This window comes from Plectropomus leopardus, chromosome 8 (genome assembly GCF_008729295.1).
Source record: "Plectropomus leopardus isolate mb chromosome 8, YSFRI_Pleo_2.0, whole genome shotgun sequence".
NCBI lineage: Eukaryota > Metazoa > Chordata > Actinopteri > Perciformes > Serranidae > Plectropomus > Plectropomus leopardus.
In genome coordinates, this window is record NC_056470.1 from 9,966,265 (window position 1) to 9,994,069 (window position 27,805).

At 38.7% G+C, this 27,805-nt stretch overlaps 1 protein-coding gene across 1 annotated transcript in view; it reads right to left on the reverse strand.

Annotated features, from left to right (window-relative positions):
• nphp4 (nephronophthisis 4) overlaps positions 1-27,805 on the reverse strand; it is a 195,674-nt gene that overhangs the window by 3,180 nt on the left and 164,689 nt on the right. The window contains exons 21-28 of the mRNA XM_042491381.1: positions 20,204-20,393; positions 19,416-19,499; positions 13,298-13,454; positions 12,539-12,615; positions 12,152-12,237; positions 9,869-10,040; positions 4,999-5,178; positions 2,032-2,175 (exon numbers count right to left, since the gene is read on the reverse strand). Of these exons, the coding sequence (XP_042347315.1) occupies positions 2,032-2,175; positions 4,999-5,178; positions 9,869-10,040; positions 12,152-12,237; positions 12,539-12,615; positions 13,298-13,454; positions 19,416-19,499; positions 20,204-20,393 (1,090 nt within the window). The remainder of the gene's footprint in view (positions 1-2,031; positions 2,176-4,998; positions 5,179-9,868; positions 10,041-12,151; positions 12,238-12,538; positions 12,616-13,297; positions 13,455-19,415; positions 19,500-20,203; positions 20,394-27,805) is intronic.

Consider the following 27,805-nt stretch of genomic DNA (forward strand, 5'->3'; position numbering starts at 1 on the left):
TTAAGGCTGATAGCAGGAGAAAATGTCAGAGCATGACATTGTTGAAATAATCCAATACTAAAATGTCTAACTCCTCATGTTCTGGCTGCACTACAGCTCCATCATACTGTAACTCTCTCACTGTTCAAATGTCCACCAGAACCTAGACCCACACGAAAGACATGTCTACACATTTCAGACACATTGCTAAAGTCTATTTTCCTCCATTTTCATGTGTAACTATAGTGATTGTGTGTTGGGCGCTGCCAAAACACAGGTGACCTACACTCAATACTGTTCCTGATCGCATCCTGTTTGGACACAGATGGAGGACTCAAGCTGCTGCTGCTGCTCAAACTATTACAGGCTGTGTAGATATTGTATGAGTCTTTGAGCAACCTGTTCTTCTTCAGCTACAATTCCAATAAGGTTTAGTATTGTATTATTGACTTCATTGTGGACATGGTGAAAACATGTCTGTGCCACAGTTATGATCAATGTCACAACAGTTTCTTTGTGGCTGCACTTTCCTAATTGTAATAACTGTTCTACAGCAGGTTTTCCAATATAGATTTTGCTGCAATGGAAACTGCAATTTTGGCACGTCTGTGTTGGTTTCATTTTTCAGCCCCAGAGGTTACCGCTAAGGAAACATGCTAAAATAGGTGAAAAACTAACCTTCACATTACCACTAGATTCATATGCCTTGTTGCTTTTTTTTTATGTTTGACATAACAAACACAACAGAAAACAGAAAAGTTAGTAAACATTGGAAAGCAGCATGGAGGCCAGTGAAAATGCTACAGTGGTTACTTCTTTTTTTATATTGGCTACTTTTTCAGTCTAACTTTCAAACTTTGTGCTGACTAATTTGAAACAATATTAAAGTGTTGCTTAGACAAGAAGTATGGACTTTGTGGCTGAGATGACCAAGAGTTGCAGAAGTTAGCAATGGTAGTGCCAGAAAAGGGGTGAAAATTAACATGTCCACCCAAGTGTCATGTCTTCAACACTGCCATGAGTACTGCAGATTCATTTGTTCAGGGAATAAATGTTGATTGCAACATTTCCCACGAAAGACAAACAGTTAGTGGGTGTTAATAGATTTTTTGTCCAGTGGGAAAGGGGTTTCACAAACTGAAAAGTTTGTGGTGTCTCTGTGAAGAGACGAGGGGAGAATATAAAACTATTTAACAAAAGCAACTTATCATAGCCACAAAAAGCCCTGAGACGCATCAAACTGACTTTCAGTCAGTGAAAAGACTTCTCACAGATAACAAATAATTTGTTCTGTTGCATGATTGGAATATATTATGGGAATAACAGTATTAGATACTGGTGAATACTCAAAAAGAACTTATTATCACAAAATAATTTCAATTGCAATTTTTCAATTCAATTTTTTTACATATAGATGTGGTATGAAAAAGTGAAAGTAGGCACAATAGCCCAAAAAAGCCTGCAGCATGACTTGTCAAGTTACCTTTAGTTGTGAACATCACTTCTGAGATTTCTACACACCCATTACATTAATGTCAGTGGAGGAAATTCCTCTACAGATCAGATTTCAGGTATTACAACCAATGGTATGAGTCTTAGTGATAACTGATAGATGATGGAAAATGCTGAAAGTTAAATTTCTAACTTTAATTAATTAATTCATTAATAGTTAGACTTTAAATGTAGCAGTATTTTAAATGCCTTTAAAATTGACTTTTAGTTTTGGCAAAAGTTATGCAAGTATTTGTTTGTATTTCCATTATTTTATTTTAAACAGGATTTAAAAAACAGCTGATGAAAAAGGATTCCTAAAATTGGTCAGTTGCACTTTCCATTACAGCTAACACTAATTATTTACAGAGTAGTTACAACACCAGGCACCATCAATCGCATAAAACTACCTGTACTGATGCGGGATTTAATTTCCCTCAACAACAAAGACAAGCTTTTGTTCAAGGAGGACAGTTTGCTTTAGGTCGAGGTGTTAATTAAGGTATTGATTTTACACTTAATGAAAGTAAGAGAACTGCATGACTTCTTGTCTTATCTCACCTGGAATTTATCCTCTTTGAACTGGAGCAGGTCCGGATGGTCGCAGCGCAGCAGGAATGTGCGGCCCCTGGTGTAGGGGTTGGTGTAAGTGATTTTTTTGGAGCTGCCACGCCCACCACTGACAGGGACACATACTTCAAATGCCTGAATACACACACACACACACACACACACACACACACACACACACACACACACACACACACACAGACAATTAGTGCCAAAGTTGGACATGAAACCATTACCATGTCTGAAAAAGCACAGTTTCTGATTTTCTTTTTAGAACAGTATTGAAATATGATTGTCCCATTGGCACATTGGGTGCGGGCCTTGAGACACACTTTTTTAAGACGTGTAAGTGACTGAGATTAGAAAAATACTTTTTTGTGTGGTTTAGACTGATTGCAACACAACCAGAAAGCATCGAATATGAGAGGCTGACATTTAATTTAGTCACTTAGCTGTAATGTGAACATAACCCGCCATATGTGGTCAGTTGGTTAAGAAAGGCAGAAAGCCCCTCCAAAGGGGATTGGCTTTAAGTGATGGTCTTGGATCAGCTGTCCTTTGCCTTTTCTTGACACAAGCCATAAAGACATTGGGAATGTCCAGCTGACCCAGGAAACCACCAGCATGGTTCAGTAAGCACTGAATGGGACTCTGAGTCACTAGTGACTTCGAGCTAACAGACCTTACAGGGAGTCATTCATCATATCACTTTTCTTGAGAAGTGAAAGAACGTAATATACAATCATATTGGCAGCTACCACATAAGAGCACTTCACTCATAAAGCTCTGCACTACTGGACATTATTGGACTCATGATGGAAATCAGAGGATCAAATCCTAAAATGATCTAAATTGATGCAGCAGACCCTGAGATTTTGTCTTTTTTAACTTTTCCATTGCCAATACCTGGTGTAGACATTTTGCTCAATGCAACATAACTGCCCACTTCTTTCTAACACCACACCTCCAGACATCCTGTTTTTTTTTTTTTTCATTTTTTGACTTGTAGTCTTCAGCTTGGACAAAATCAGCTGAGGCAATTAATCAGACTCCACACAGCTCTCTCTTGAGTCGCACAAGGCTTCATATAATTCTTCTTCACATATGCCCTCGTATTCCCCAAGATCTTTTAACAGGCCTTAATATGTAAAATTGGCAAAGTTCTCTGTGACGTCTGGGAGTCCCAAACTGATAAAGAAGTTAGATAAAATAGCACTTTACTAGCAAAACCATATTGCATGAGCAAATTCAACACAGACATTTGCACCACTGACCAACTGCAAATTGTGCTAACAGCAGACATTTGAAAACATGGAGCCACATATCTAAAGTCTAATATGGTGAAAACTGTAGTTAGCATGAGCCACCCATTTAATTTTATATAGCCCTGCTTCATAAAAGAGACATGACTTGCTGTCAGTTACAATACAGATGGCACATATACTTCTTTTTAACATACTGCGGAAACCAAGTTTGCCAGCTTGCTAATTTACAGTTTGAAAACGAGCTAGTTTGGCATATTATTTTAACTGGCCAATGGAAGCAAGCTAACATTTATGTAGCATGCTACTTGTAATGTGACAGACATTTAATAAAACACATTGTAAAAAAAACAATGTCAGTGAAATGTTATCTTTTCACTTCCTCCTCCAATTCGTGAATTACTATATAATGACCAAGGGTCTAATGTAACTAAGAACATTACTTATGTACAAGTATAAGTTTGACATACTTTACTTCTCTTGAGTCTTTCACAGAGATGTGGTTAACCCCTAACATTCCGGATCAAGCTATTGCACTGGATAGACACAGCTTGTTGGGAGCCGTAAGGACACAAGACTCTGATGCAAAGTCAAAAAATGCACTGCAGGAACTGAATGATACCACCAGCAGCAACATGCCCAAAGAACCAGGTGGAATTTACATAGTAGCTGCTGATTTTAATGAACTCATCCTTCAACTCCAAAGATGTAGCAGCATCAAGGACAAATGTGATTTTTCTTTTTAAAACTGACAAACTGACTAACTTTAATGACCAAAAAATCCACCTTCTACCTTCTTTTCATGCTTTTGTTTTCATGACTTGTCCTCTTCTGCATTTCATTGTACCTTTTACTTCAAGAAATATATTAAACAGCTGTAGTGACTTTACAAAATAAAGATTTAAGCAAACAAAACACATGGTGAGATTATAAAAAATGATTTCAGTTCACTATAAATAACACTCCTCAAGAGTATATTTGTTCAAGTACAGTTCAAAAGGATAATCAATGAATCAATTAGTTGCCAGAGAAATTACTCTGATTGGAAACTATTTTGTTAATGGTTTCATCATATTTTTTTGCAAGAATATTTTGTGGTTCCAACTTCAGAAATGTGAGGATTTGCTGCTTTTCATTTGAATACTTTTGAGGTTTGTATTAATTTTTCAAACCAAACAATCACTCTTTTAATAGAGAAACTAATAATATAATATGTCCCAGGATACATTTTTGTGCAGGGAACTTTTACTTTTTAATTTTACTTTAATTTCCTTGATCAGACTTACACAATTTTAATTAAGTACTGCATTTTCAATGCATGACTTTAATAACATTGTTTCCTTAATTGCAAGATCTGTAAAAGATCAAGACATTGTCCATTAAAAAGAGAAAGGGGGGCTTGAATCTAAAGGTTACTATCTGATAGTGTCAACAACATGATTTGGAACAGATGAGTAAGGCTGCAATTAGAGGGTCTGAGACTTTGATACTGCAGTGCTCAAAACCTTTGCTCTTCAAGCAGACACCGAGCACATTTTACTGGAACACTGTAGAAATTGCCAAGAGTTACCAAAACCTCAACAACTGAATAATTATGATGGACACACAGTTTGCTATGAGAAGGGCAGTGCAAGTGCAAGATGGAAGGTTAATTAACATTTTAAGTAGTAAAGCCAAAAAACAAAACTACTCATACCTTGGACAGTATAGGCCGGTGGACACTGAGACAGAGCAGCCAGGCAGTAACTAGACGCTGGTTCTCCACATCCACAGCGTTAACATACAAGAAGCGGCATCCTGCTCGCCATGGTTGTACCTTCAGCTGGAGCTCCTGCACTGCTGCGGCAGGCAGAACGAACACACCCTCTGGGTCCACCTACAGAAAAAGGCAAGGGTGATTGATTTTGTCAGTACGGTGTGGAGATGATGATTAGGTGGACTGTAAGAGTGAGAAAGAGATGGAGGAGAAATAGAGGCACTGACCAAGTGAAAGACAGAGTGTGACACTCTATGGAAGAGACATTTTATAAGAATAGATAAAAAAAGAAATAGAAAAGGACAGAATTAATGGGAAAAGGTGGTTAACAGCGTCAGAGGAAAATAAAGGAGATGTACGGATTTCAGGAGAGAGTGGGTGAAAGAAAGGGCGAATGAGGTTCAGTGAAAAAGGTAAAGCGAGGGGGGCGGACAATGAAATGAGAGAACGTCGAGGCAGAAAAGTGACAGAGAGACAGAAGGATGTGAGAATGAGATTTACTGTGCGGCTCCTTTTCAATCTGTTGAGAAAAGCAAAGCTACTCTCTGGCGGTGAGCTTTATCCGGTTTTATAAGACTCTTCAGATGCGTTCCACAGTGAGCTAACCTGCCGAGAGTCAGATCAAAGCGGGCACTGATGCATACGGTAAAATCTTAAGTAAAAAAAAAAAAAATAAAAAATACATCTGTCACTGTTTCAGCCAGTACCCTAATTCTTCAGGGAGGACACGTTTGGGTCGTACTGTATGCATCCAGGATGAATGTGACAGTCCATAACTTTTTTTTTTTATTTTTGTCATATGCAAGTAATGGTTAAAATTTACTCAAATACACAGTTTTTAAAGTTTTTACTGTATATGTTTTATAGTTAATTTAAGAAGTAATAAAATGAAATGTCACAGTCTCACGTTTGACAAATGATGTGCTTCTACCTTTATGCAGCTTAAAGTAGCCGACTAATATGACAAATGACATGGCCACGTTAAATCATTAATGAAGCTGCTTGGCACAAGAAAACATGCAGTCAAGCTGTGAGAATAAAATGCTGCCATTGTGCATTTCTGCACATTCTACATGTATATTGCATTTGTACCTTATATGACATAGTTCATAGTCCAGATGTATATGAGCTGACTTTCTCATCAGGAGGAGGTGGGGATGTCGGATGGTGTGACACAGGGTAAGACAGGCAGCAACAATTCACTGTTCAGGACCCTCAAAAGCAGAGTTGTTTTTTTTTTTTTTTTAAACAACAGTAAGGTACACAGGAACTAAGCAGTGCTTTCCTATGTTGGCGCACTTATGATTTTAGTTTGTACAGACTTTTCTGCAAATGAAAAAGCCCACTGTCACCTTACTGTACATTGTAGCATTAAAACTAAGGCTGTCAAACCATTAATTTTGTCTGGATTGGGAATCAAATGACAGAAAAAAAAATGCATAGGACTACCATATAGAAGGCATGTCTGTAAAGGGGAGACTCATGGGTACCCATAGAAACAATTTTCATTCAGATATCTTGAGGTCAGAAGTCAAGGAACCCCTGTGAAATGGCCATGCTGTTTTTCCTTTGCCAAAATTTATTCTGACTTGCGTTATTTAGCTCCCTTCCAAAGACGATGGAATGGCTGGTACCACTGCAGCCCAGTACAAACCCTTTTAATGACAGGAAAGTCAACTGGCCATTTATGCGATTAAGAAAAAAAAAGAAAAAAAAAGTTATGTACAACCTTAATCACTTTGCGATTAACGCATTGGCCCTAATTAAAATACTTAGATGAGACTAGGGTGCATAGCTTTTTTCTGGACCTTTGAAGGCCATAGAGAAAAATGTAATAAATGTAATTGTTTATAATTGTTAATAATTGTTACAAATGCAAATGTAAATGTAAAAAAAAAAGTAATGTACTCATCTATGTTAAAACATCTGAAAGTCATTCACTATTTTGGTGAAGGTAACATTTCAGTTTTATGGTATCAACATAAAAAAAGTGTACATATTCTGAAAACAAGTTAGAGGTATTGGAAATGTGTTCCTTCTAATTACTAAACATTGGAATCAGCTACTTTTTGATATGCAATTTCAAAGTCTGATGAGTGATGTTAACCAACTGTAACAGTAACAACTGTATTTTGAAAGATTAAAAACAATGTTTTTATTGTTATTTAATTCTAATTATTTTGAATGGTCAATTGCAAAAAAGTCTAAAAAGTATAGTACAGTCCTACTGATAAGGTGCTTAAAAAATGGGCAGATACTCTATAAAATGTTTATGTTTCTGGCTCTTGTTTAAATTAAATGTACAAATTGTTTCTATTGGTTGCTTCATCTTTTGTGCCTATAGCATATGGGGCTGGTTGACCAATAGAAAAACATGTGCTGCTGTCAAAAATGATGGAAATAAATGGCATTTGATGATGTTGCCTCAGCTTATGTGTCTTTGTTTCTCACAATTCAATTGTGTCTTGCTCAATTACAGTTTAATGAAATGCCCTTTTACTGCTGCTCTGACTGAGAAGCATGGTCAAACTCTCCTCCCAAGTTATAAATAAGAAACAATTTTCACAATCCAAAAAGAGGGCAATCTGACACTCCTGAAACATATTTCCATATGTTCAGGGAAGATACAACCATTGGTAATTTTTCAGATCGTGTCAAATTGTGTCCCAACATGATCTGATATGATTACAGAAGTAGATGAGGGAATGTAATGAAATGAAATGAAATGACAAGAAAAGACCCATCATGCTGTCAATCTACAGTTGTACATTTTTGATAATGACTTGAGTCTGAACCTGGGGTTATTACAAAAGATGCTCCCGCTTTTCCATTGTTTCCTGTTGCTAAGAGAACAATTTTTTCATGAAATCATTGTAGGATATGGAGTTTGAATATTGCCAAGAAACAAAAAAAATATGTCAAGAAAAAACCTCATTAGATATGAAAGATTCAAGGTATGATTTGAGCTGTTTTGAATCCAACTTTCCTCCTTTCTCTGTGTTGCTTCCAAATTGTGTCAGCCATGTTTTGTCCCAATTTTTAAAAAAAAAATGAAATTAATAACAAAGGGAAAGGTAAACAACTAATTTTAGATTAAACACTGAAATGCCTGAAATGCCACTGAAATTTACCTCAAACACTTAACGCAGAACCTCAAACGACTACGACTGTTGTCAAATTACTACTCCAATGTTATGTGTGTGACTACAGTGCTATGATTTCTGGGTGTGTTTCCACTGTTTCTGGCAGCCATGAAGACCTCTCTGCTACAGGTCCAAAATACATAACAGCCCCTGACTTATGCAAATACATTTTCAATAAAAAGACTCAATCCAAATAGACCCCAAAATAACTAGACCTGATCCATAATGTTGCCACCCCAAATACAAAGAAAACACCAACACTGGCAGCAGCATAACGCTCCACCAATTAATGAGCAACTAGCGTCCAAAAGAGCAGTGAAACATGTCATTTTTTCTGCACTCTCCATCTGCTTCAAGAAACATTTTCTACTGTAATGGTTATGAGGCACACAAGATTAGAGCTTAATGAGGATCTGTTTGGGTTTTGGGTTTTAGACACATTGATACACTTAAAGTATTATCCAATAAAAAAAACCCTCTCTGATTCTGAATATACCTGGCATAACTCAGGTACCAGGTTGTTACTCAAAACCGAAGAAACTGTGATGACCTCTTTTCCTCACCCTGCTGACAGTTTATTTATGTTTTTATTAATATGCCTCAATAAGGTAAGTGAATGATGCCATTCTGCTCTGTACTTGGAGTTATAGGCAACGTCACAGATTTGAATTTTCAGCCTAGCATGCAGTGTTAAAGCTCATTTATGCTCATTGTTAGGTACGTCTACGGACGCAGATGGATCCCTCTGTCTGTACTCTGTGTTCATTTTGTCTGTATCTGTGCATGTTTTCTGAAACTTACAAACATGGACGACACACAGCAGTACCACCGCAGACCTTTGGGGCAGTGAAGGGTAGTTCAAGTGAGATACAACCATAAGAGATGACAAAGACATTAAAAAAAAAGTGGAAGGTAATAAATCAGTAATATAGAAAAACAAACCACACTTGTCCCACTGTATTTAATGTACTCCTGCCTCCATTTAAAGGAACATAAGACACAACAAAGACATTAAAAAACATGGAGGAATGGAATGAATTGATAATATAGTTAAAAGAATAACCTGTGCACATGTCGTGATGCAATTAATATCCTCCCCTCCATGATAGGTACAGTATTACCACCTCTGGCTGTATTTATGCTATTATAAGGGACTCATGGACCTATAGTGCAGTGATGCACGTAAATGGAGTATAAATAAACCCTTACTCGATTTACAGCTGAAAAAGCAAAAGGACTGCTGTTGCATTGAACTTTACAGTCTGGGACCACAGTTGTCAGTATGTACAGGATTTTACTGAAGGTAACATTCTGAGACTATGGCTCTTCCTCAGATTTCTGACAAACAACAGGAAGTTGCCATCTTAAATACCTATAGTGCTCGTAGCAGTCACGTGACATACCACATCTGTTGCCAACATTCATAACTAAATTATGGTAAAAAAAAAAAATTTACATTGTACCCCAGTATCAAGGCTACTCTTGATAAATACAAAAGGGGAAAACACCAGCATATATAAAATTGGAACCCCCAACAGTATTTCATAAAGGTCTCTGGCTAAATATTTGTGATATGTACATCCAATAAACACATCTTACATGCTACGATGGATAATCTAACTCAAAGACAGTGGGTTCAGGGTTGAGCGACTCTTGAAGACATGTACCTCAATCTCCTGGGGGTGTGATGAGAAACATTTGACCTTGCGAACAGCCTGCTTCCCCCTCAGCACCACTGATTGACAGCTCCGCTGGCCAGTCACACAGCTGACATCCACCCGCTCCAGGAAATGCACGTAGATCTGCCAGATCTGGGAGGGCACTGCCATCCACTTATCACTACAGAGAAAAACATCATCAGGAACAATTAGGCTGAAGCCTCCTGGAGACACAGCAGGGTCAGCATGAGGTCGGAGATGAGGAGGGCTGATCTACAGCTGTGCACGCATTTTAAAAAAACAGCAGCAGCAACACCGTTGTCATCATCATCTTCATCATCATCATCCTTTACTGCTGCAAAGAAAGCAAGTCAGTCTCAGTGGGCCCAGCTGAATAAGAGAGCTGTGAGTGGGAGGCGATGTAGTCACCTACTCAGCCCCTGCTCTGACAACAGCACTCAAGGAGCATTTGGGGACATTTGGAATTCGAGTGATGTGGGTTTCTGAAGGCAGACACAATATCACTGGTGTTAGATTCAAGCTGCTAAGATGATATTCAGCATTTTCACATGTTGCAGCTGCCATGCCACAAATGTTTACACTGGGTTTTCCAGCACGTTCTCATGCTGAGTCCTCACATATTGCCGCTTTGTCAGTGGAGTTGTATGTCAACAGGTATTCAAGGACACCGCAAACAACCTGGGATGTTAACATTGACATGTGGTCAGGTTTTAAGCAACATAAGCATATAGTTAGCTTTAGAAAAAAACATCATGGTTTGGCTCTGCATTCATACAGGAAGCAAACAGCGGGCTCCTAGATGAAAGTCCGGGGTTTGGCGGATCCATCCACCACCTACCACCAGCTGACCTACGTAGCATTTCAACCTGACACCATCCAGTGGCATATCATAATGCTGCAACAGGCGCTGTCCGGCTGTATTTTGAACTGATGCTGCCCGACCACGTCTCATACTGCCCCTACAAGTGCTGCGCTTCATAACACCGCCAAAGATTCCTTCCTGCTGCATAACAAACTGACGAACCTAAGTGGTATCATACTGCTGTGAAAGGTGGCTTTTAGCGTCAGGAGCATCAGATCCGGATCTGATGCCAAAATCACTGACATAGTGGTGGTAAATAAAGATTTCGGAATGAGAACGGGCTGGGTTTTCCTGTCATGCTTTACTTTACAATAAATTCTGAATTATTTCCAAAAACGTTTCCTCGTAACAAGGCTGGATTATCAACAAGGAAAAACACAACTGCACACAATTAGATTTGATATGAAATATCAACCACAAAGAGTCCTCCATTATTAACTCTTCCTGTGGCCATGCCTTGTAGCGGAGGGTATGTGTCAGAAGCTACTTTTAACTCCTTGTATTTCGTTATTAATTCAAGTTGAGCTGACATGCTGTAAATTCCTGAATAACTTTGTATGTAATCTACTTACAACACACTAATTGACACACAGAAAAAAATATAGAGCCAGTATTATTCCAGCTTAGGAGGATGATCTCAGTTGCTAAGTATGTAATGAAGCTGCCTGCTATGTGCACTGTGTTTGAAATAAAGTGCTATAAAGTGCTTTGTTCTTGTTACTGTGTCCATTTCTTGTAGAGATTTATGCATAATATGACTGATTAAGCAGAGTACAATCTGAATCTTTCATTATAAGCAAGGAAAGATGCCCTTTAGAGTTTCTGACCACTAGTTGTTTGTTGTGTATGTATTTTGTACAACTGCACAAGGACACACTTGGATGTGCTCAAGCATGCAGATGATGCAATCCACACTTCTGCTGACTAACTGGCAGATCGAAGCATTTGCTTTGCAAATGCATTATGAGGAAAAGAATGCAATCTGCCTTGCTGGGAGACACTGAATGTTAACATAAATGTGTCAGTTTACAAGAAAACTCCACAGGGGACCTAATGCAGATCAGCTCTGCAGTTAATGTATAAAAACTTTATCGTACCCAACAGACTTGAATGGTAAATCCCTGAATTTTAATAAGAGGCTAAAATGCGCCCTTCCTATTAACAAACCCACACATTATATTGGTCTCATCTCTGATGGAGATTTGGAAGCCTAGAGGACAAGTTCTGTAACTTCAGGCAGTCAGACCACCAAACCTCCATCTGATTAGTTCATTAATTCAAGCCTGCGTGAACAATTTAATTAGTCCAAAATAGAATGCATCTTCAGGCTAGGCAATGTGTGTGTGCGTGTGTGTGTGTGTGAGAGTATTCACTGTGTACAGCATGCCTGCACAGTAAATAATACATACGTAAAAACCATCACAAAGAACATTTTTATGTGCGGACTGGGACTCCCTGGCACTTTCAAGTACACATCCTGAGGCTCCCCCGGCACCTAGACAAAAACACAGTAAAAGGCAGAAAGATTTTAAAATGGTGGGGTACAGGGGAAAAAAGAGGCAGAAATAAAAGAAACCTCACATTAGCACTTTAAAAAGCACGGCGTGATGCAAGGGCAAACCTTTGTGTGTCAAAACAGCGTGGAATTCATGACAGGTGAGCTAGAATAAAGTGCTTTCCCCCCTCAAACAGGAAATGGTGGGGAAGCTTTCTTTCCAGCAATTAATCCCCTGCTAATATTAGTATGGGTGTTTAGAGAAGGCACTTAAAAATGTAAGAAAATGTTTTTCTCTCACCGGCATCCTTGTCTGGCAGATGATGTTAGGGTCACTGCAGCGTACGGAAATGTGAGTCCTGACATCTGGGTCTCCGGCTGGTTAATCCAAAAACAGAAAGAAACAGTTGATAAACAGACAGCGAAGATCTGAGGTAGATGATACATTTAAGCAATTTGAAGCAGTTATGAATGGAAGCTGTTTTTAACACTTAGCAGATCTTAAGGACATGTCTACTGTGATAATTTTTATGCAAACATGCATATATGGGCATAAATATGCATTTGTGCTGTACACGCTGTGCTATTTTCTTCATATTATCAATGTCATTTTTTCTTGCTTTTCATTTCCTGCTCTATTTCTAGATGCCTCCCTGTTGTTATTACCCTTTTTTTTGTGACAGAAATTGCATTATATTGTAAGATTGTTTTTGGTGATGTTTTAGTAAAAACACAATAAAATTGAAAGTAGCATACATTATTCATTCCCATACACCTTGCATAATGTAAAAAAAGTTTTGTATTTGTGCAAGTATATGCACATATTTACATGTTTATGCTACTCGTGGTGAGTCAGTCACATACTGAGGATGTATTCATGAAAGCATGAAACCAATACTAAATACTAAAAAAATGCAATTATGGGCAAATTAATAAGATGCTATAAATCTTATATGAAATTATCCAATCTACAAGTTAACACTGTCTGGGGATGAAGGGTGGAAACTGTGGGACTTGGGGAAATGTCTGATGGGACATAACTAGGGGAAACCAGTGCTACCTGTGGGGTCATGCCAGGGTGGCAGGCGGATGGCTTTCTTGAGGAAGCAGAGCTCAGGGTGGTAAAGCCTGAAAGTCTGGTCGATAACGTGAGGAGTTGGCTCCACGTTCACCTGGCAGATGGCCAGCGGCTTGCCGTCTTCTGCTTTGAATGTAACCTGTGGGGGGAAGGTGAAAAGCCAGCAGCATCAGCAGCATGCCACTCTCCTGCAGTGAAACAGCATTTTACATCATCACAGGGGAGTAAAACTCCTCAAGCCAAACTAATAAAACAGTCAGAGCTGGGTTAGAAGCTCCTTAATAGGATGCCTACAGGTATTAGACACTCAGATTCGATGCTTTTTATGACATTTTCTTTACAATCTTAACCAAATGAAAGACAAAGTGAGTTAGGTTAATCTATTATACAGGAGACAGAATTAGGTTCAGTGGTAGGTTTACTGATTTCTAACATCAGAACTGGACTTTTAACACTAAAGAGCTCAACTCATTCTGACAAAAAGACACTGAAGGATGGATAGATTACATTAGATAAAAAAATTCAAGAGTATTTAATGATTTTTAAGGCCAAATACCTATAAAATGGAATTAAAGACATGTTAGGACTTTTGAGAACCTGTAGATACCTTGCTTAAGGAAGAATTACAGGTTATTTCAACTTGGGTGTTTGTAGTTTTCTAATTTCTAAATGTTTTGTTAACATTATAATCCATGAGCACTGAGACAATGTGACTTGGTTGTAAACAAGCAAAAGGTTTCGCCAGATTATTTAAAGCAGTGTTGTCCAACCTTCAGGTTGTGACCCCCTAAAAAACTCTTTTATCTACTTGTGATGCCGTGTCAAAAGTTATTAGCCTTATTTTGCACTTGCTTTGTTCATAAACCCTGAGGCAGCCCACCAAATGGTGATTTTTAAAAAAAAAAACAACTTCTCAAACAGTTTCATTTAGAGGATGATTAAAGCCCTGATGAGCAGAAAAATGCACTCTCGAGAGAAAAAAGGCTAAATCCAGAAAATACTTTAAATGTACACACAAAAGAAATGTATATTTTTCCTTTCAAGTATTCATCAAACGACTTTATCTTTGGACCCCAATGGGAAGTCCCAGCCCAAAGGCTTGGAAGAATTGATCCGAAACACTGTATTCGAAGGTATATATGTAAACATTAGAGTACCTGAAATGTTTGTAAAAATCAGTGCTCAGTAAAACTGTGTGCACAACAATGCCAAGCACAGTGCATTAAAGTTGAACAAGGATGTCGAGCCATACACTGTGACGAATGTTAACAGTGGATAATTCCACCATTGTCACTTTCTCTTCCAAACACATTTGGCTATGGGGTTTTATTTAAAACCATACGAGAGCTTGTAATTTCATTAGTTCACCTGTACGCTCAAACAAACCCGGTCCTGTGTCATTAGACATTTAGAGAATCCCTACACTCTAATTTCTTGGCTGTCTTTAGTGAAGTACATAACTGGAGTTGCCATGTTTTCCTCCCGAGGCAATTCAGCTCTAAACAACATATACAGCTTTTTAAAAAACAGCCTTTGAGAAGTTTTATTTCAAAATCCACCAGAGAGTTTGATGATGATGGAGCACGCTGCATACTAGAATAAAAAAAGTTGGCTTCAATCCAGCTGCTAAAACCTCTACAGACCTGCTGGGTGTGCTTTGAAGTTTGCTGCATTAAAATAGCCTTCAGGATCTGATCTGTGCAAATCAACATGAATGTCTTCATACTTATGCACTAATTACATATGGTTGCATATGATAGCTGGTATATGGTAATATTCTTATAATCACATACAGGCTGCAATATATGGCTAATTATAACTGCATGATGAGAGCTTATTTAGAGGAAGACTGGGCTCTCATTGAGGAGTAGAGAGGAAGTGTGGTTTTTATGTTTACCACGTATGCAAACACATTGGAGTTGCTGGCCGTCTCAGGTAAGATCATACTTTACATCATCTCAGAATAGTGTTCGCTGGTTTGATTTATGTGATGTGATGCTATACATAACTCGAGTTGAGATTAGAAATTATGGATAACCTTTGACTAAACTGCGGGATATGAACAATAAGGAAGCCGCTGAATTACGTACTATAGTGCTAAGAATATTTTATTGAGTATTTCAAACAGCACTTTAGTAGAGAACTATTCGGAGGTGGAGACAAGTTAGCAAGGTGGCCTAAAGCCTAAATCGCTGTCTGTCTTTTTGACATTTTGGGTCACATTGGTCATATATACTGCAGTTATACAAGGACCCTCGAGAAATTTTTTCGAGAAATTTTTTCTGACCTTCTGACCTATGTATGAAACCACTGTCAGGTCAGAATTTCCACTTATCCAACACTTGTAACCCAAGAAAAAAATGTATCTGGAAATGTCACGGACTGACTCACAGGTAATCTGCTGTGAGTATTCATGTCTCCAGACATTTATAGACTGCCATTCCAATTATGCCAAAATATGGTAGACTGTAAAAATAATAGCTGTAGCTACCCTGACTTGGACTTCCATTTTGAAGCTTCAAGTTCCGCATTTTGACCATCGCTATCTTGGTTTCTGAGGCCAATAGGGACCATATTTGGTTGAGAGGCATAAGCTATAGAGGAGCGAGGGTTGGATCTCCCTCACACACCGCAGCAATGCAACACAGACAACCTTTCACTCAAGTGGCTTTGCCCTTACTTAGAAAATAAACAAATGAGTTATATAAAAATTAACCCGCATATCATGACGGGGAAAATTAGCAATAGAGATCAAAACTCTCTTTTGTACCAGGCTGTAAACAGGTTTATTTCTGCTGTAAAATTGGACATTTTAACATAGGCGTCCATTGTGATTGACTGGCTTCTAGAGACAGCATTAAGTGCTCATTCAAATAACTGCAGTTTTTGACACATCCATGTTGGCTTCATTTTTCAGTCCTGGAAGTTGCTGATTGCGCCAGGCATATATTTAAGCTGATACTCTGCCCTGCACTGTGCCAAAATCAAGCTAGAAATTCCACTTGTACATAAGAATCTAATGGACAGATTAATAAGATATGTATTGTAGAAAGAAATGTATTCATGCTCTCTAATGAATAACCTATTTTCAGTTTTATAATTCCACAAACTTTACTCTTAGTCAATGTTAGGCCAAAATCTGTTCCACGTAGTTTATCAAATAACTGCCAGATCCCCATCAAATATAAACGTTTGTCATTAGTGAGCTCATGGCCTTTCCTCTACTGCAGCTTTCAGAGCAGCTGATATAGTTTTAACCTCATTGCACACTATCCAGAAAAAAAAACTCTAGAAACATAAGAAGAAACTCTTAAGGAGGCAAAAATCATTGTACTGGTTATTTGTTCTTACCAACACTTTCCTATTGTGAGGTCCAGAGAAGATCTAGTATGTCATGGCTTATAATGTGAGCTTTTTTTCTGAGTTAATTCTTGAAAACACTCGACTGGCTTGCACAGAGCTTTGACCTCAACCCCATCCAACACCTGTGGGATGATCTGGAACACTGACTACGTGCCAGACCTTATCAACTTCACTTTTTAACCTCACTAATACACTTATGGCTGAATGGGAGCAAATCCCTGCAGTCAGGTTCCAAAATCTTTTGGAAAGCCTTAACAGAGAAGTCGACTCCACTCCTCTTTAAAGGTTTTGCACTGATTGGAGGCTATAGTAGCAGCACATTAAAGCTGATTAACAATCATTTCATTGAAAATATAGGTGTAATGTATGAGTGTCCACATACTACAAAGTGTAGAGTATCATTATTACACAAGATAAATTCCACCGCAGCAGTTTGTGCAAATATTTCTCAGATTGATATATACACATGTATATTTATACAAACAGACATTGTGCAAGTAAATCTCAGCAGTGCTACAATACAAAGAGTTCCAAGTAACTAAGAGAACTTTCAGTGAAACTGCATAACAGATTTAAATATCTAGTTACGAGTAATGCACTATAGTTAGAAGTACAGAAGTTAACTTTCCACATTTTGGTCATTGATTCACAAACTCAGAAGTTGATCCCTGCCAAACAGCAGCTGTCCAAACTGTTGATGCGTCAGATTTGCGAGCCCATGCTGACCTGCAATAGTAGCCCATATCTGGCTCTGGTGATGTGTGCTGACTGACAGCGGTGCCAAAGCTGGCATCCTGACAGCTCTGCTGTTGGGGCTTGTCAGTTTTAGCGGGACACAGATTTGATCCAGACCCGACCTCTTTGACCTCTTGACAGGATTTTTGCTCAGAGCAGCAGTGCTGACACTGGCACACAAACACACACACACACCCGAGGCAGACGCACAGCACACACACAGACTTGGCAGACTGGCAAACATTTCATCACCCCGTGCAATGGGAGAGCTTCGGGGTACTGTACTCTACATGAACAACAGGATTATTGTGAGGTACTGCAGGTAGCGAACAGTGATGGATATATTTTTTTAGCAGCATAAATGCGGCCGTTTACGCTCATGTCGGTAGAGAGCAGTCCAAAATTTCTATCTGAGCCATTTCATGAGGAACAGAAGTTTATTTTGGTGACAGCTGAAGCAAACAGGGGCTGCAGAGCACATTACATCACATGGAGATATAGAGCACATCGTCTTATCTGAAATACATCCGAACAAGCACATTCACATTGTTTCTCCCTCCTCTAAACTTCTTGCATATTATAAACGGTTGAATAAGCACATAAAAAGGGAAAATAACTTCAGAGTAATACTATACATGCATGGCTCATTTAAAGTAGATTAGCCAGACTTGTCAAGCTGTCCTCCAATTGGAGATAGTTTAACCCTCCAGCCTGACATTTGCCAGTTGGAGAAGATAAACAATGTTCAGTAAGATAAAAGTGATTTCCAGCATATAATTTTGCTTGACAATCATGTCTGGCTAGTGTAACTTTTTAAATAGTTGACACTTCAAAGTGTTCTTTGTGTCTGCGCTGTGGCTGTGTGGGAGAGGAGAGGAGGGAGGAGGCGGTGCACTGCCACTCCGCAGAGACTTGTCTGGGAGTGTGTCTGTACACTAGATGCTGTTAGACTCAGGGATGTACCAGATAAGACAGTTAACCCGACTAAATTCCAGATCAAAAGCATCGTACTAGTTTAGGCTTTGTCTTCCTCTACTCATCTGAATAAACTAGAATTACTGTCTCATGGTTGTATGTAAAAACCACTCAAGTTTAACTTACAGCTGACATCCATGTCTGTGAAAACATCGATGCTTCACACACATCTCTCCCCCAGCAGCAGAGAGGATCTGTACAATCATCACAGTTTCAAGGTGGGCATCCAAAATTAGTGTCAGTAATTCAGTATCTGACCAAATGTTTTTTCTTCTGCTCCATTATTCAAAGTTATGACTTTGGATAATGGCCAGAAAGGTGTTTTTGCAGAACATTATTATGTCACAGCAAAGTTGAGACTTTATTATTATATCTTATGAATGTTTGTGTCAAATTCAAAGAAATTTCCCAAAGGTGTTCTTGAGAAATCACATTCACAAAAATGAGATGAATACAAGGTAACAGTGACCTTTGGCCACCAAAATAGGAACAGTTCATCGTTAAGTCCAAGTGAACGTTTGTGCCAAATTTGAAAAAAATCCCTGGAGCTGTTCTTGAGATACTGAGTTCACAATAATGAGACAGATGAGGTTACAGGGACCTTGATCTTTGACTTTTCATGGCCAAATATGATCAGTTTATTGTTGAGTTCAAGTGGACATTTGTGCCAAATTTGAAGAAATTGCCTCAAGGGGTTCTTGAGATATCGTGTTCACAAGAATGAGACATTCAGACATACGTACAGACAACCCAAAAACAGGCCATGGCTATTGCTGACTAAGAAGACATAAAATAACAATATCTGGACCTTAAGATGCTAGGAATGTTTAAAATAGACTGCATTGAAGCTCTTATCATAGCAGAAACATACTGCACATCCACATAGCATCTTAAATCCATAGCTTACTATAATTCCAGCCTGGAGACAAACAAGCGATGGATTGAGAAGCAGGTGACTAAAGAAACAGATAATAACGGTACAATACACAGAAAATATTGCACAAAGCATAAGCAGACCGCTCTTTACCTTGATAGTCTTGGCAGCAACAACATTGGAAAGAATCTTTTTGGCCACCTGAGAACCTTTGCCTGTCGGTGGGTAGCTTGGTCCCTGTGACGAGATGATAAGAAACACAATAGTTATCAAAGTGATCATCTCCAAAAATCAGCCAATGACAGCAAAGAAAATATCATATGTGCACTTCAGGCAAGAAAACTGTAAATGATCACAAGAAGCAGAACAGAACCCAAGGGTGTAACCCCCCCCCCCCCCCCCCCCCCCCCAAGTCATCTACAGGAGATAAGAGCACAGCCTGTTTAAACGACATTCATTTCAAACGGTCCTTCTGGCATCAAATTAACTGTCGAGCTCGAGTTGCCATTACATGTGTATAACTTGCCCTTGGAATAGATCATGTTTAATAATCCTTGAGGTGTAGTGACATTTACATCAATGAAATTTCAACTTTTATTACTGCTTATTCCCACACTGTTCCCAAACCAAGCACACATCTTTGGACCATTCAAGGCCAATCACTTCAAAAAAAAAAAAAGATTTTGTCAGAACTGGAATCAATAAGTACACTTCTGAAGTACTGCGACATCAGAAGTTAGAAGGAGAGAGTAACTTTGCTCTTTCATCTGTGGTGATGGAAATGTGTGGTGACTGGTTGAATCCATGCATAACATCTGACTGCTGAAATACAGTCCTATTTGTCAAAAATACTGCATCCTGCAAGAATTACCATTCCTGAAACATAGATTTAACAGCTGACCAATCCTAACTGCTCCATCAGCATTTGGTCTCAACTGTACCTGAAGGGCCATGGTGTGGTCGCACAGGAAACTCTGGTATTTCAGGGGGATATGGATGTTCTCCTTGGGCCGGAGGTAAACCCTAGGACCTGGAGCTCCTTCCTCCAAGTGGAACATGTTCTCCTCCAGTGGGGTTGGGGTTTTGGTTAGTACTTTGAAGTAACCCCACTCCTCTGTGTTAGTGATGACACTGGATGGAAAGATTAAAGCACATGAGGGAGATGAAAGCAGGCTTTTGTATATCTTTAAGGGATCCATCCAGGATAAAAAGTCAGACTTGTTACAATATCAGGAATAAAAGACTAAAACTTTTCTGCTGAACTTTGCTTCATTCCTACAGTATGATGAAATAGCACCTAACAGAACAAACAACATTCTGATGTTTTTGCTTTTCTTTAATGTTTAACAGAAGTTTGGCTAAACATACAGGCTGTGGCGGAAGAGAAAAGGGTCTGGGACTATAATCAGTAGCTATCAAAAATAAATGAAAATCACTTGGTTTCATCGCTTGAACATGAATGTGCTCAGCCCAATTTTATTACAACCTTAACCCTTTGAAACCTAAAGCAACATCACTTTTCTTCAGCTGCTTCAGGCACATTTCACAAATATTTAAACCCTTGAATTCTGACCAAATTGGTGCGAGTTCTTTAAAAAAACACGGGGAAAGAAGGAAATGAGCAACTTGATCTGAAAAGAACCCCAAATTGCAAGAAATTAGTAGATTTAGAAAATTATTTTTTAAAAAGCTTGAAAAAAATGTCTCAGGAAAACAGAAAAAAGCTGGGGAAACATATGTAAATAACATTTTTTAAATTATTTTACAGAATTATGTAATTTTTTTTAATTTTTCCTTCCTGTACTTTTTACACATTTCTTGTTATTTTTTGGGTAATTTCTTCTTTCGCTTCTCATTACAATCTTCCCATGATTTTTAAATAAGTCAAGCCAATTTGCTCAGGTTTTAAAGGGTTATTATTTGATTTGTACTGGAAAGGTCATAGGGAAAATGTAAAGGGTTAATCTAGAAAGCCTGAATGTTCTCGGTAAAATTAATTCTTTCATTCATTTATCTTAACTAAAACCTCAGAGAACACACTGAGGAAGAACCCTCATTTTCAGTGGTGACAAGGTATGTTCAACACAACTTAAAACATATAGCAGTACAAGAAGAATATATAACTTCATCAATTTAAAACCAAAAGGTTAAAAACAAAAAAGCTAAATACTGTAACAGTTAAAATCAATTAGGTTATGAATTAAACCTTGAAATTTAATAGGTATCTATATCTCTATATCTATAAATTAGATTTTCTAGATTTTATTTTTGTGTGTGCATATGTGTGTGTGTGTGTGTGCAAGGGGAAATTTAGCCTGATGGTGTTATCAGAGGACAATTAAAAAAACATTAGCATTAACCCTCTGGGCTCTCAGCATGTCTACCCACAGAATACTTTGTGGAATTGTGCCCTGTATTTGCTGAAATAGAAGAGTTTTGAATGTAATAATCATTTGATGTTGCTATCGAAAAATAATGATGTATTGTGAAAATGAAATTAAACAGGTACTCCAGGGATTTTCTGTTGCACTTCCCTGTTCACCGATATCTCCAACACTCGGCGACTCACACCAATACTATTTAGATTGATATATAGCACAAGTAAAAATTGCATTTTTTAAATTTTGGGTGACTTGGGGAAGACAGTTTCAAAAAAGAATGGTTGATTTTGCCTGCCAGAAGGAAATATTCTTTATGTTTGGTGTGTGACCATGGAGAACCATGGTAAATATTTCTTACATACCGGATCTAATCTCTTCAAGGGATCCAGCAACCCATCTAGACAGTACAATTCCCTTTAGTACAGACAAACACAACTGATCGCCCATTCTTAAAAACCAATTCTAGCAATGTAAAGTTCACTGTACAGCCAACAATCGAGCTAATTCCACGGTCGAGCAGTCAACACAAGGAACACAATGCTTACTTTTAATTACTGACGGCAGCTTTCATAAAATTGTATAGAGGTCACTGAAAGCCCCCTCCAATCCCCAACAAATGGATTTCCAAGGAGAAAGCAACAGGAACAGATAACACATTCCAACAGAGGGAGGTCTCGTCTCCGCTCTTTCCTCTTCCTTTGAATGGAAAAATTTCACGCACAAATGCATAAAGGGAAGTGCTGCTTTAAACTTCAAAGGTTCCAACCCATGGGCATGGAGAGGAGGATTTCTCTCAATAGGAGAGCGAGAGTTTATGAATTTTTCAGGGACCCACCTTGCTAACATTAGAGCAAGATGCAACAGTCAATTCCATGAAACTTATTTGGAGATTCCCACCTGTGCACTTGGAATAAAACATTTTGCCTGTGGCTTATCATAACAACAAAGAGTCTCGTGTGTGTGTGTGTGTGTGTGTGTGTGTGTTTCACCTGAGCCTCCATGAAAAAACACACGGGTTGATTGAATTCATTTTTAAAGAAAGAAAATAGAACAAGGTAGGAGGTGAAGAGGACAAACAGGCTGAGAAAAAACAAAGACGGAACAAAATAAAGATGATTAAAGGATATCAAGAGTGAGACTTGAATGAATTCAGTGTTGGGAAATCTCAGAGAAGACGACAGATAATGAGAGGGAGGAATAATAAGAGATAAAGCAGCGGCATGGACAGGTGCAGAGGAGATGTAGTCCCCTATCACTCTGCAAACCAGCACACATGGCTCACACTCTGCTCTGTGAGGCCAAGTGTAAAAGGTAGCCATGCAAAATGGATGGCAACAGGTAGCAAACGCGTCCTCCACTTCAAGAGGAGCCTCTGGGCTCAAAACCACTGCAGACATCAAAGCTAGAGCTAGCCTAGTCTCTCTAAGTACTCTCCCTTCAAAGCCTGATGCTGGATTTCAGGTTGAGGGTCAGGCTCTTTTTTTCTGTTTGTTTCTGTAGAACAAAGAGCTCACCCAAGGCCTTGCTTGTGTTCCAAAGAAAGCTCCTTGTCAAATATTGGTTAAAATATTGACAAGGAAGTAACAGCAGAGTAGCCTCAGTGCACTGGCCTAGCTATCGTTCATGCAGCCCAGGATAACTGGAGGAGGCTGTTGTTTGTGTACATATTGTGTAGCCCTTTATAGACTTGGCAGGTGTAAAAAATATTTCATGTTGCCTCAAGGACAACTAATGCATTTTGTACTTCTCAAAAACAGATTTAGATGTGGCAATGACATATAGATGAGGGTTGAATACTGGGAATTCAGGTCCAAGGACTTTTAGGGAATTTTCAGTTAAGTCAAATAACTTTACTAGGAAACAGTCCTGAGGCAACCAGAATTTTTCGTATGCGCGTGTGTTTGTGTCCCGTAGTACGGCAGTGTATCAGGACCACTGCCAGGGGAAAGGCGTAATATTCTGAGAAAGCATGTTAATTTCTAAGATTAAAGTCTTAAATTGTAACCTTGACCTCTGACCACCAAAATCTAATCAGCTCATCATTGATTCCAAGTGAATGCTTGTGTCATATTTGGAGAAATTCCACAGAGGCATTGTTGAGATATCATGTTCATACGAATGTGCCAGACGGAAGGACAGAAGGATGGAAGGACGGACAGATGGATGAAAGGATGAACAAACAGAAAACATAATGCCTCTGGCTTTGGCTATCACCAGCGTGCATACAAAAGGTCCTAAACTCTATCCATTCATCCAACACAGCTTCCTTCCAAAATCGTCTTTGTCCCTTTTTAAAATGTCACCAGACTTTATGGCATTTGATCTCAGATCAACTTAAGGCAAGTGGGACATAAGACATTTTAAGATTCTTTTTTTTAGGACTCTGTATTTTAACAAGATCGCGGGTACAAGCGGCCGAAATGAGCTTCCTACATAAGGTGGCTGGGCTCTCCCTTAGAGATAGGGTAAGAAGCTTGGTCATCCAGGAGGAGCTCGGAGTAGAGCTGCTATTCCTCCTCGTTGAGAAGAGCCAGATGAGCCGGCTTGGGCATCTAATCAGGATGCCTCCGGGACGCCTCCCTGGTGAGGTGTTCAGGGCACGTCCCACCGGTAGGAGGCCCAGGGGAAGACCCAGGACACGCTGGAGAGACTATGTCTCACAGCTGGCCTGGGAACGCCTCGGAATTCCACGGGAAGAGCTGGAGGAAGTGGACGGGGAGAGGGAAGTCTGGGCTTCCCTACTTAGGCTGCTGCCCCCGCGACCCGACCCAGGATAAGCGGTAGACAATGGATGGATGGATGGACTCTATATTTTATTTAACCTATAATGGCCTTGATATGGTGTCGTCCAGCAGGCTAATGTCTGAACTGAAAAGAACAAACACTAAGATCCAAACCTGAAATGCATTATCATGGTCAGCAGTCATTTCTAAAAAACTACTGCACATGTTCAGCCTTGTGGCAAAATATTATTTTTTAGTTGGTACAAGTACAAAATTCATAATAAAAAAACGCTGCAGGCAGTTCAAAAAGTGAGTTAATCAGACATGAAGAGTTCCATCCACAAATCAGATTCCAGAAGAATGCTCTACCGTTACAACTTAATCCTGAGAAATCCCAAGCTTCCTGGTAAAAAGTGAAATAAACCCAGAAAGCAGTTATATTAAAATCATTCAAGTCTGATATACTTAGTAATGACTTGAATTTTCCTCCCATCATATCTCACCTCTTCTACAGATTACACAGTCACATACATAACACATATAACACTACTGAAAATTTAATAAAACCACAGTGTCATAAAATTATAAAAGTGTTCTAGGCGAAATGAACTGTTTCTACCTGAATACGTGACCTGAATCTGGCTCTGAAACCCACAGTGCTGCGGTAGAAACACATCAAATGCAGGAGCTTCCTTGCTAATTTACACATTTCTGGCTCTTGATAGAGGTGGCAGACGGTTTGGTGTAAAGTGTCACGCTGCCTCATCCGGAAATATATAAATAAACTAAGAGGGCGCTAAGCCGAGAGAGGACAGATGCAGGGATTGATGACTCTCAATTAGACCTGGTAGGCCCGGTGGCCAGGCTAATGCCATAATGATTCATCCATGGCGCACTCCAGCCTTTGTTGATCAACGTGATATATGTTAATCCAAAAGCTCGGGCATGAGCAGAATCCATAACAAAAGATTCAGTGCTGAGGGATTAACGACGACGCAAACTGAAGGAAACAAACACAGCATGGATATCAAGAACGGGTGATCCAGGAAATATCAACCATAATGGCTTCTATGTGTGGATTAAAGGGGTTATTTAGCATATCACCAGCTTTACGTCTGCATCTGCGTCAAGGACAACCGATTGTGCTGCTGAAAGAGCTGGAATCTTCTTTGTTTATAGGCCTGCAGCGTGTGTTAACAGTAAAGTGGAATGTTGCATATATCTTATTTATTCATTGTGACACACATGTGCAAAACGTGTTCGGAAATGTTGCCGCTATTTACTGTCAAACTAATAATTTATCTTGTTTATTCATGAAAAAGAAAAACACGTCTCAAAACTGTGAATAAAATTAAAATGTGTAAAGTGTGCGCACACAGACACACACACACAAACACACGACTGATGTCTCAAATTAGAAAATTCAAAACGAAAGAAAATCAACCACCACATGCAAATAAGATGTGTCTAAAGAGTAAATAAAACCAATTTTAAACGCTAAAACAGGCACACATGCAAACACGCACTTTGCTTTACACCTACATACACATGCATCATATTAAAACAGTGAGAGAGCTGTGAACAGACTCCTACAACCTGAATAAAACACGTAGTCATGCAAGCAATCATCTTCCTGACCGCACTCCATCTTGGCTTTCTAGTATCTTAATCATTTTTATAAAGCAGTTTTTATCACTACATGGCAGATTCTCTGTATTTTAGTTCAGATCGACATTCCTTTTAGTCATGTTTGTTTCTCTTTTTACAGCACTGCATGGGCTATACGTTGTAACACCAGCTTTTCTCAAACAAAATATATATGGATTAACTATATCATAATGTGTTTTAAACATTTAAAGACAAATTAAAATGACTGTATATTTTATGATAGGTACATTTTTTTCACTTCACAAACAATACATGACCTGAATCTAAACAAAAAGGTATTTCCACTGTACAGTTGTATAAAAAGAGTGTAGAGGTTTCAAAGATAATGCAATGAATGTGATAGCCGAAATGTTTAAGTCAGCATCATGAATAAGCAGTCATGATTAACAGCACTGTGAGCTCCACCTGAAATTTGAGGAAGTGACACTTTACCTTTAGTTTGAAGGCAGCAATGGTTTGAAGCGGCCTTCAAAAATGAGAATTATGAGTTGGTTGGTAGTAAATTATCTACAGGATAGGACGCCACTCGTGACTTATTCTACACAGTATAGACATTAAGTGTAGAGATACATCTTTTTCTTATTCCTCTTGTATCAACAATGGATCAATGCCAGTAAAATGTTGCTTACTGCCCTCTACTGTTAAAGCTGAAGTTGGTAACTTTTATGAAAAACACATTTTTTTCATATTTGCTGAAACTTTCACTTTATTCACACAGCACTTAATGAGACAAATAATCTGTGAAAAAAAAAAATTCCTCTGCCTATTCTACTGTCCTGAAGTACTTCTGATGGCATTATGGCATATTAACAAAAACTACCAATAAGAGCCAAGGAGTTTTTCACGCAGTTGTCAGTCGTGTCAATCACTGCTCGTGAACACACTATCAAACAAGGCAATGCTGATCAAATATAAATAAAGATTCTATTACTGCATCCCCTCAGTTGTTTTCAGAAACATAGTGTAGGGTTTAAAAGTGAAGTGTGTACAATTGAGTGGCATCTAGGGGTGAAGATTGCAGACTGCAACGAGCTAAAACTCAAGGACAGAATTTCTTCAGTGTTCAATGTTCAGGAGGATTTTACCCAGAGCTGAATTATAGACAGAGGTCTCTTCCTTTTAAAAATAAACAGACATAATGATCCTATCTGGAGCCAGTGTTTGGTCTGCCCATTCTAGGCTACTGTGGAAACAACGCGGTGTGACATGGCGATCTCCATAGACAAGGACCTGCTCCTTATGTAGATATACACAACTCATTCTAAGGTAAGGAAAACATGATTTTTATTTTCAGGTGATTACACACTAAAGAAAATGTACTCATTATGTTGTATTCAATTTCTGCCAATATTTCCTCCTAAATCCTACATGCTGGACCATTTTGTTTGTGAAAAAAATTGAAGTGAATGTAGTGCAGTAACATAATCTTGATTCATATTTGATCAGCGCTGCCCTGTTTGACAGTTTGACCACAATTCAAGAGTGATTAATATTGACAGCTACTTTAGAGACTCTTCAGCGCTGATTGGTTGTTTTTTGTGCGCTGTGATATATTTTTGCAAATGCCACTAGAGGCAGTAGGAAGAGGAAGAGGGAAATGTTTTAACAGATTATGTGTTTCATATACATCTTTCGAAACATAGTGACAGTTTCAGAAGATATGATAAAAAGTTGTTTTCATAAAACTTACCAACTGTAGCTTTTAAGTATTTTGTATTTTATAGACTTATAGGCGACCACTAATGCCAAGACTGGTGGTAATTGGTTGCTC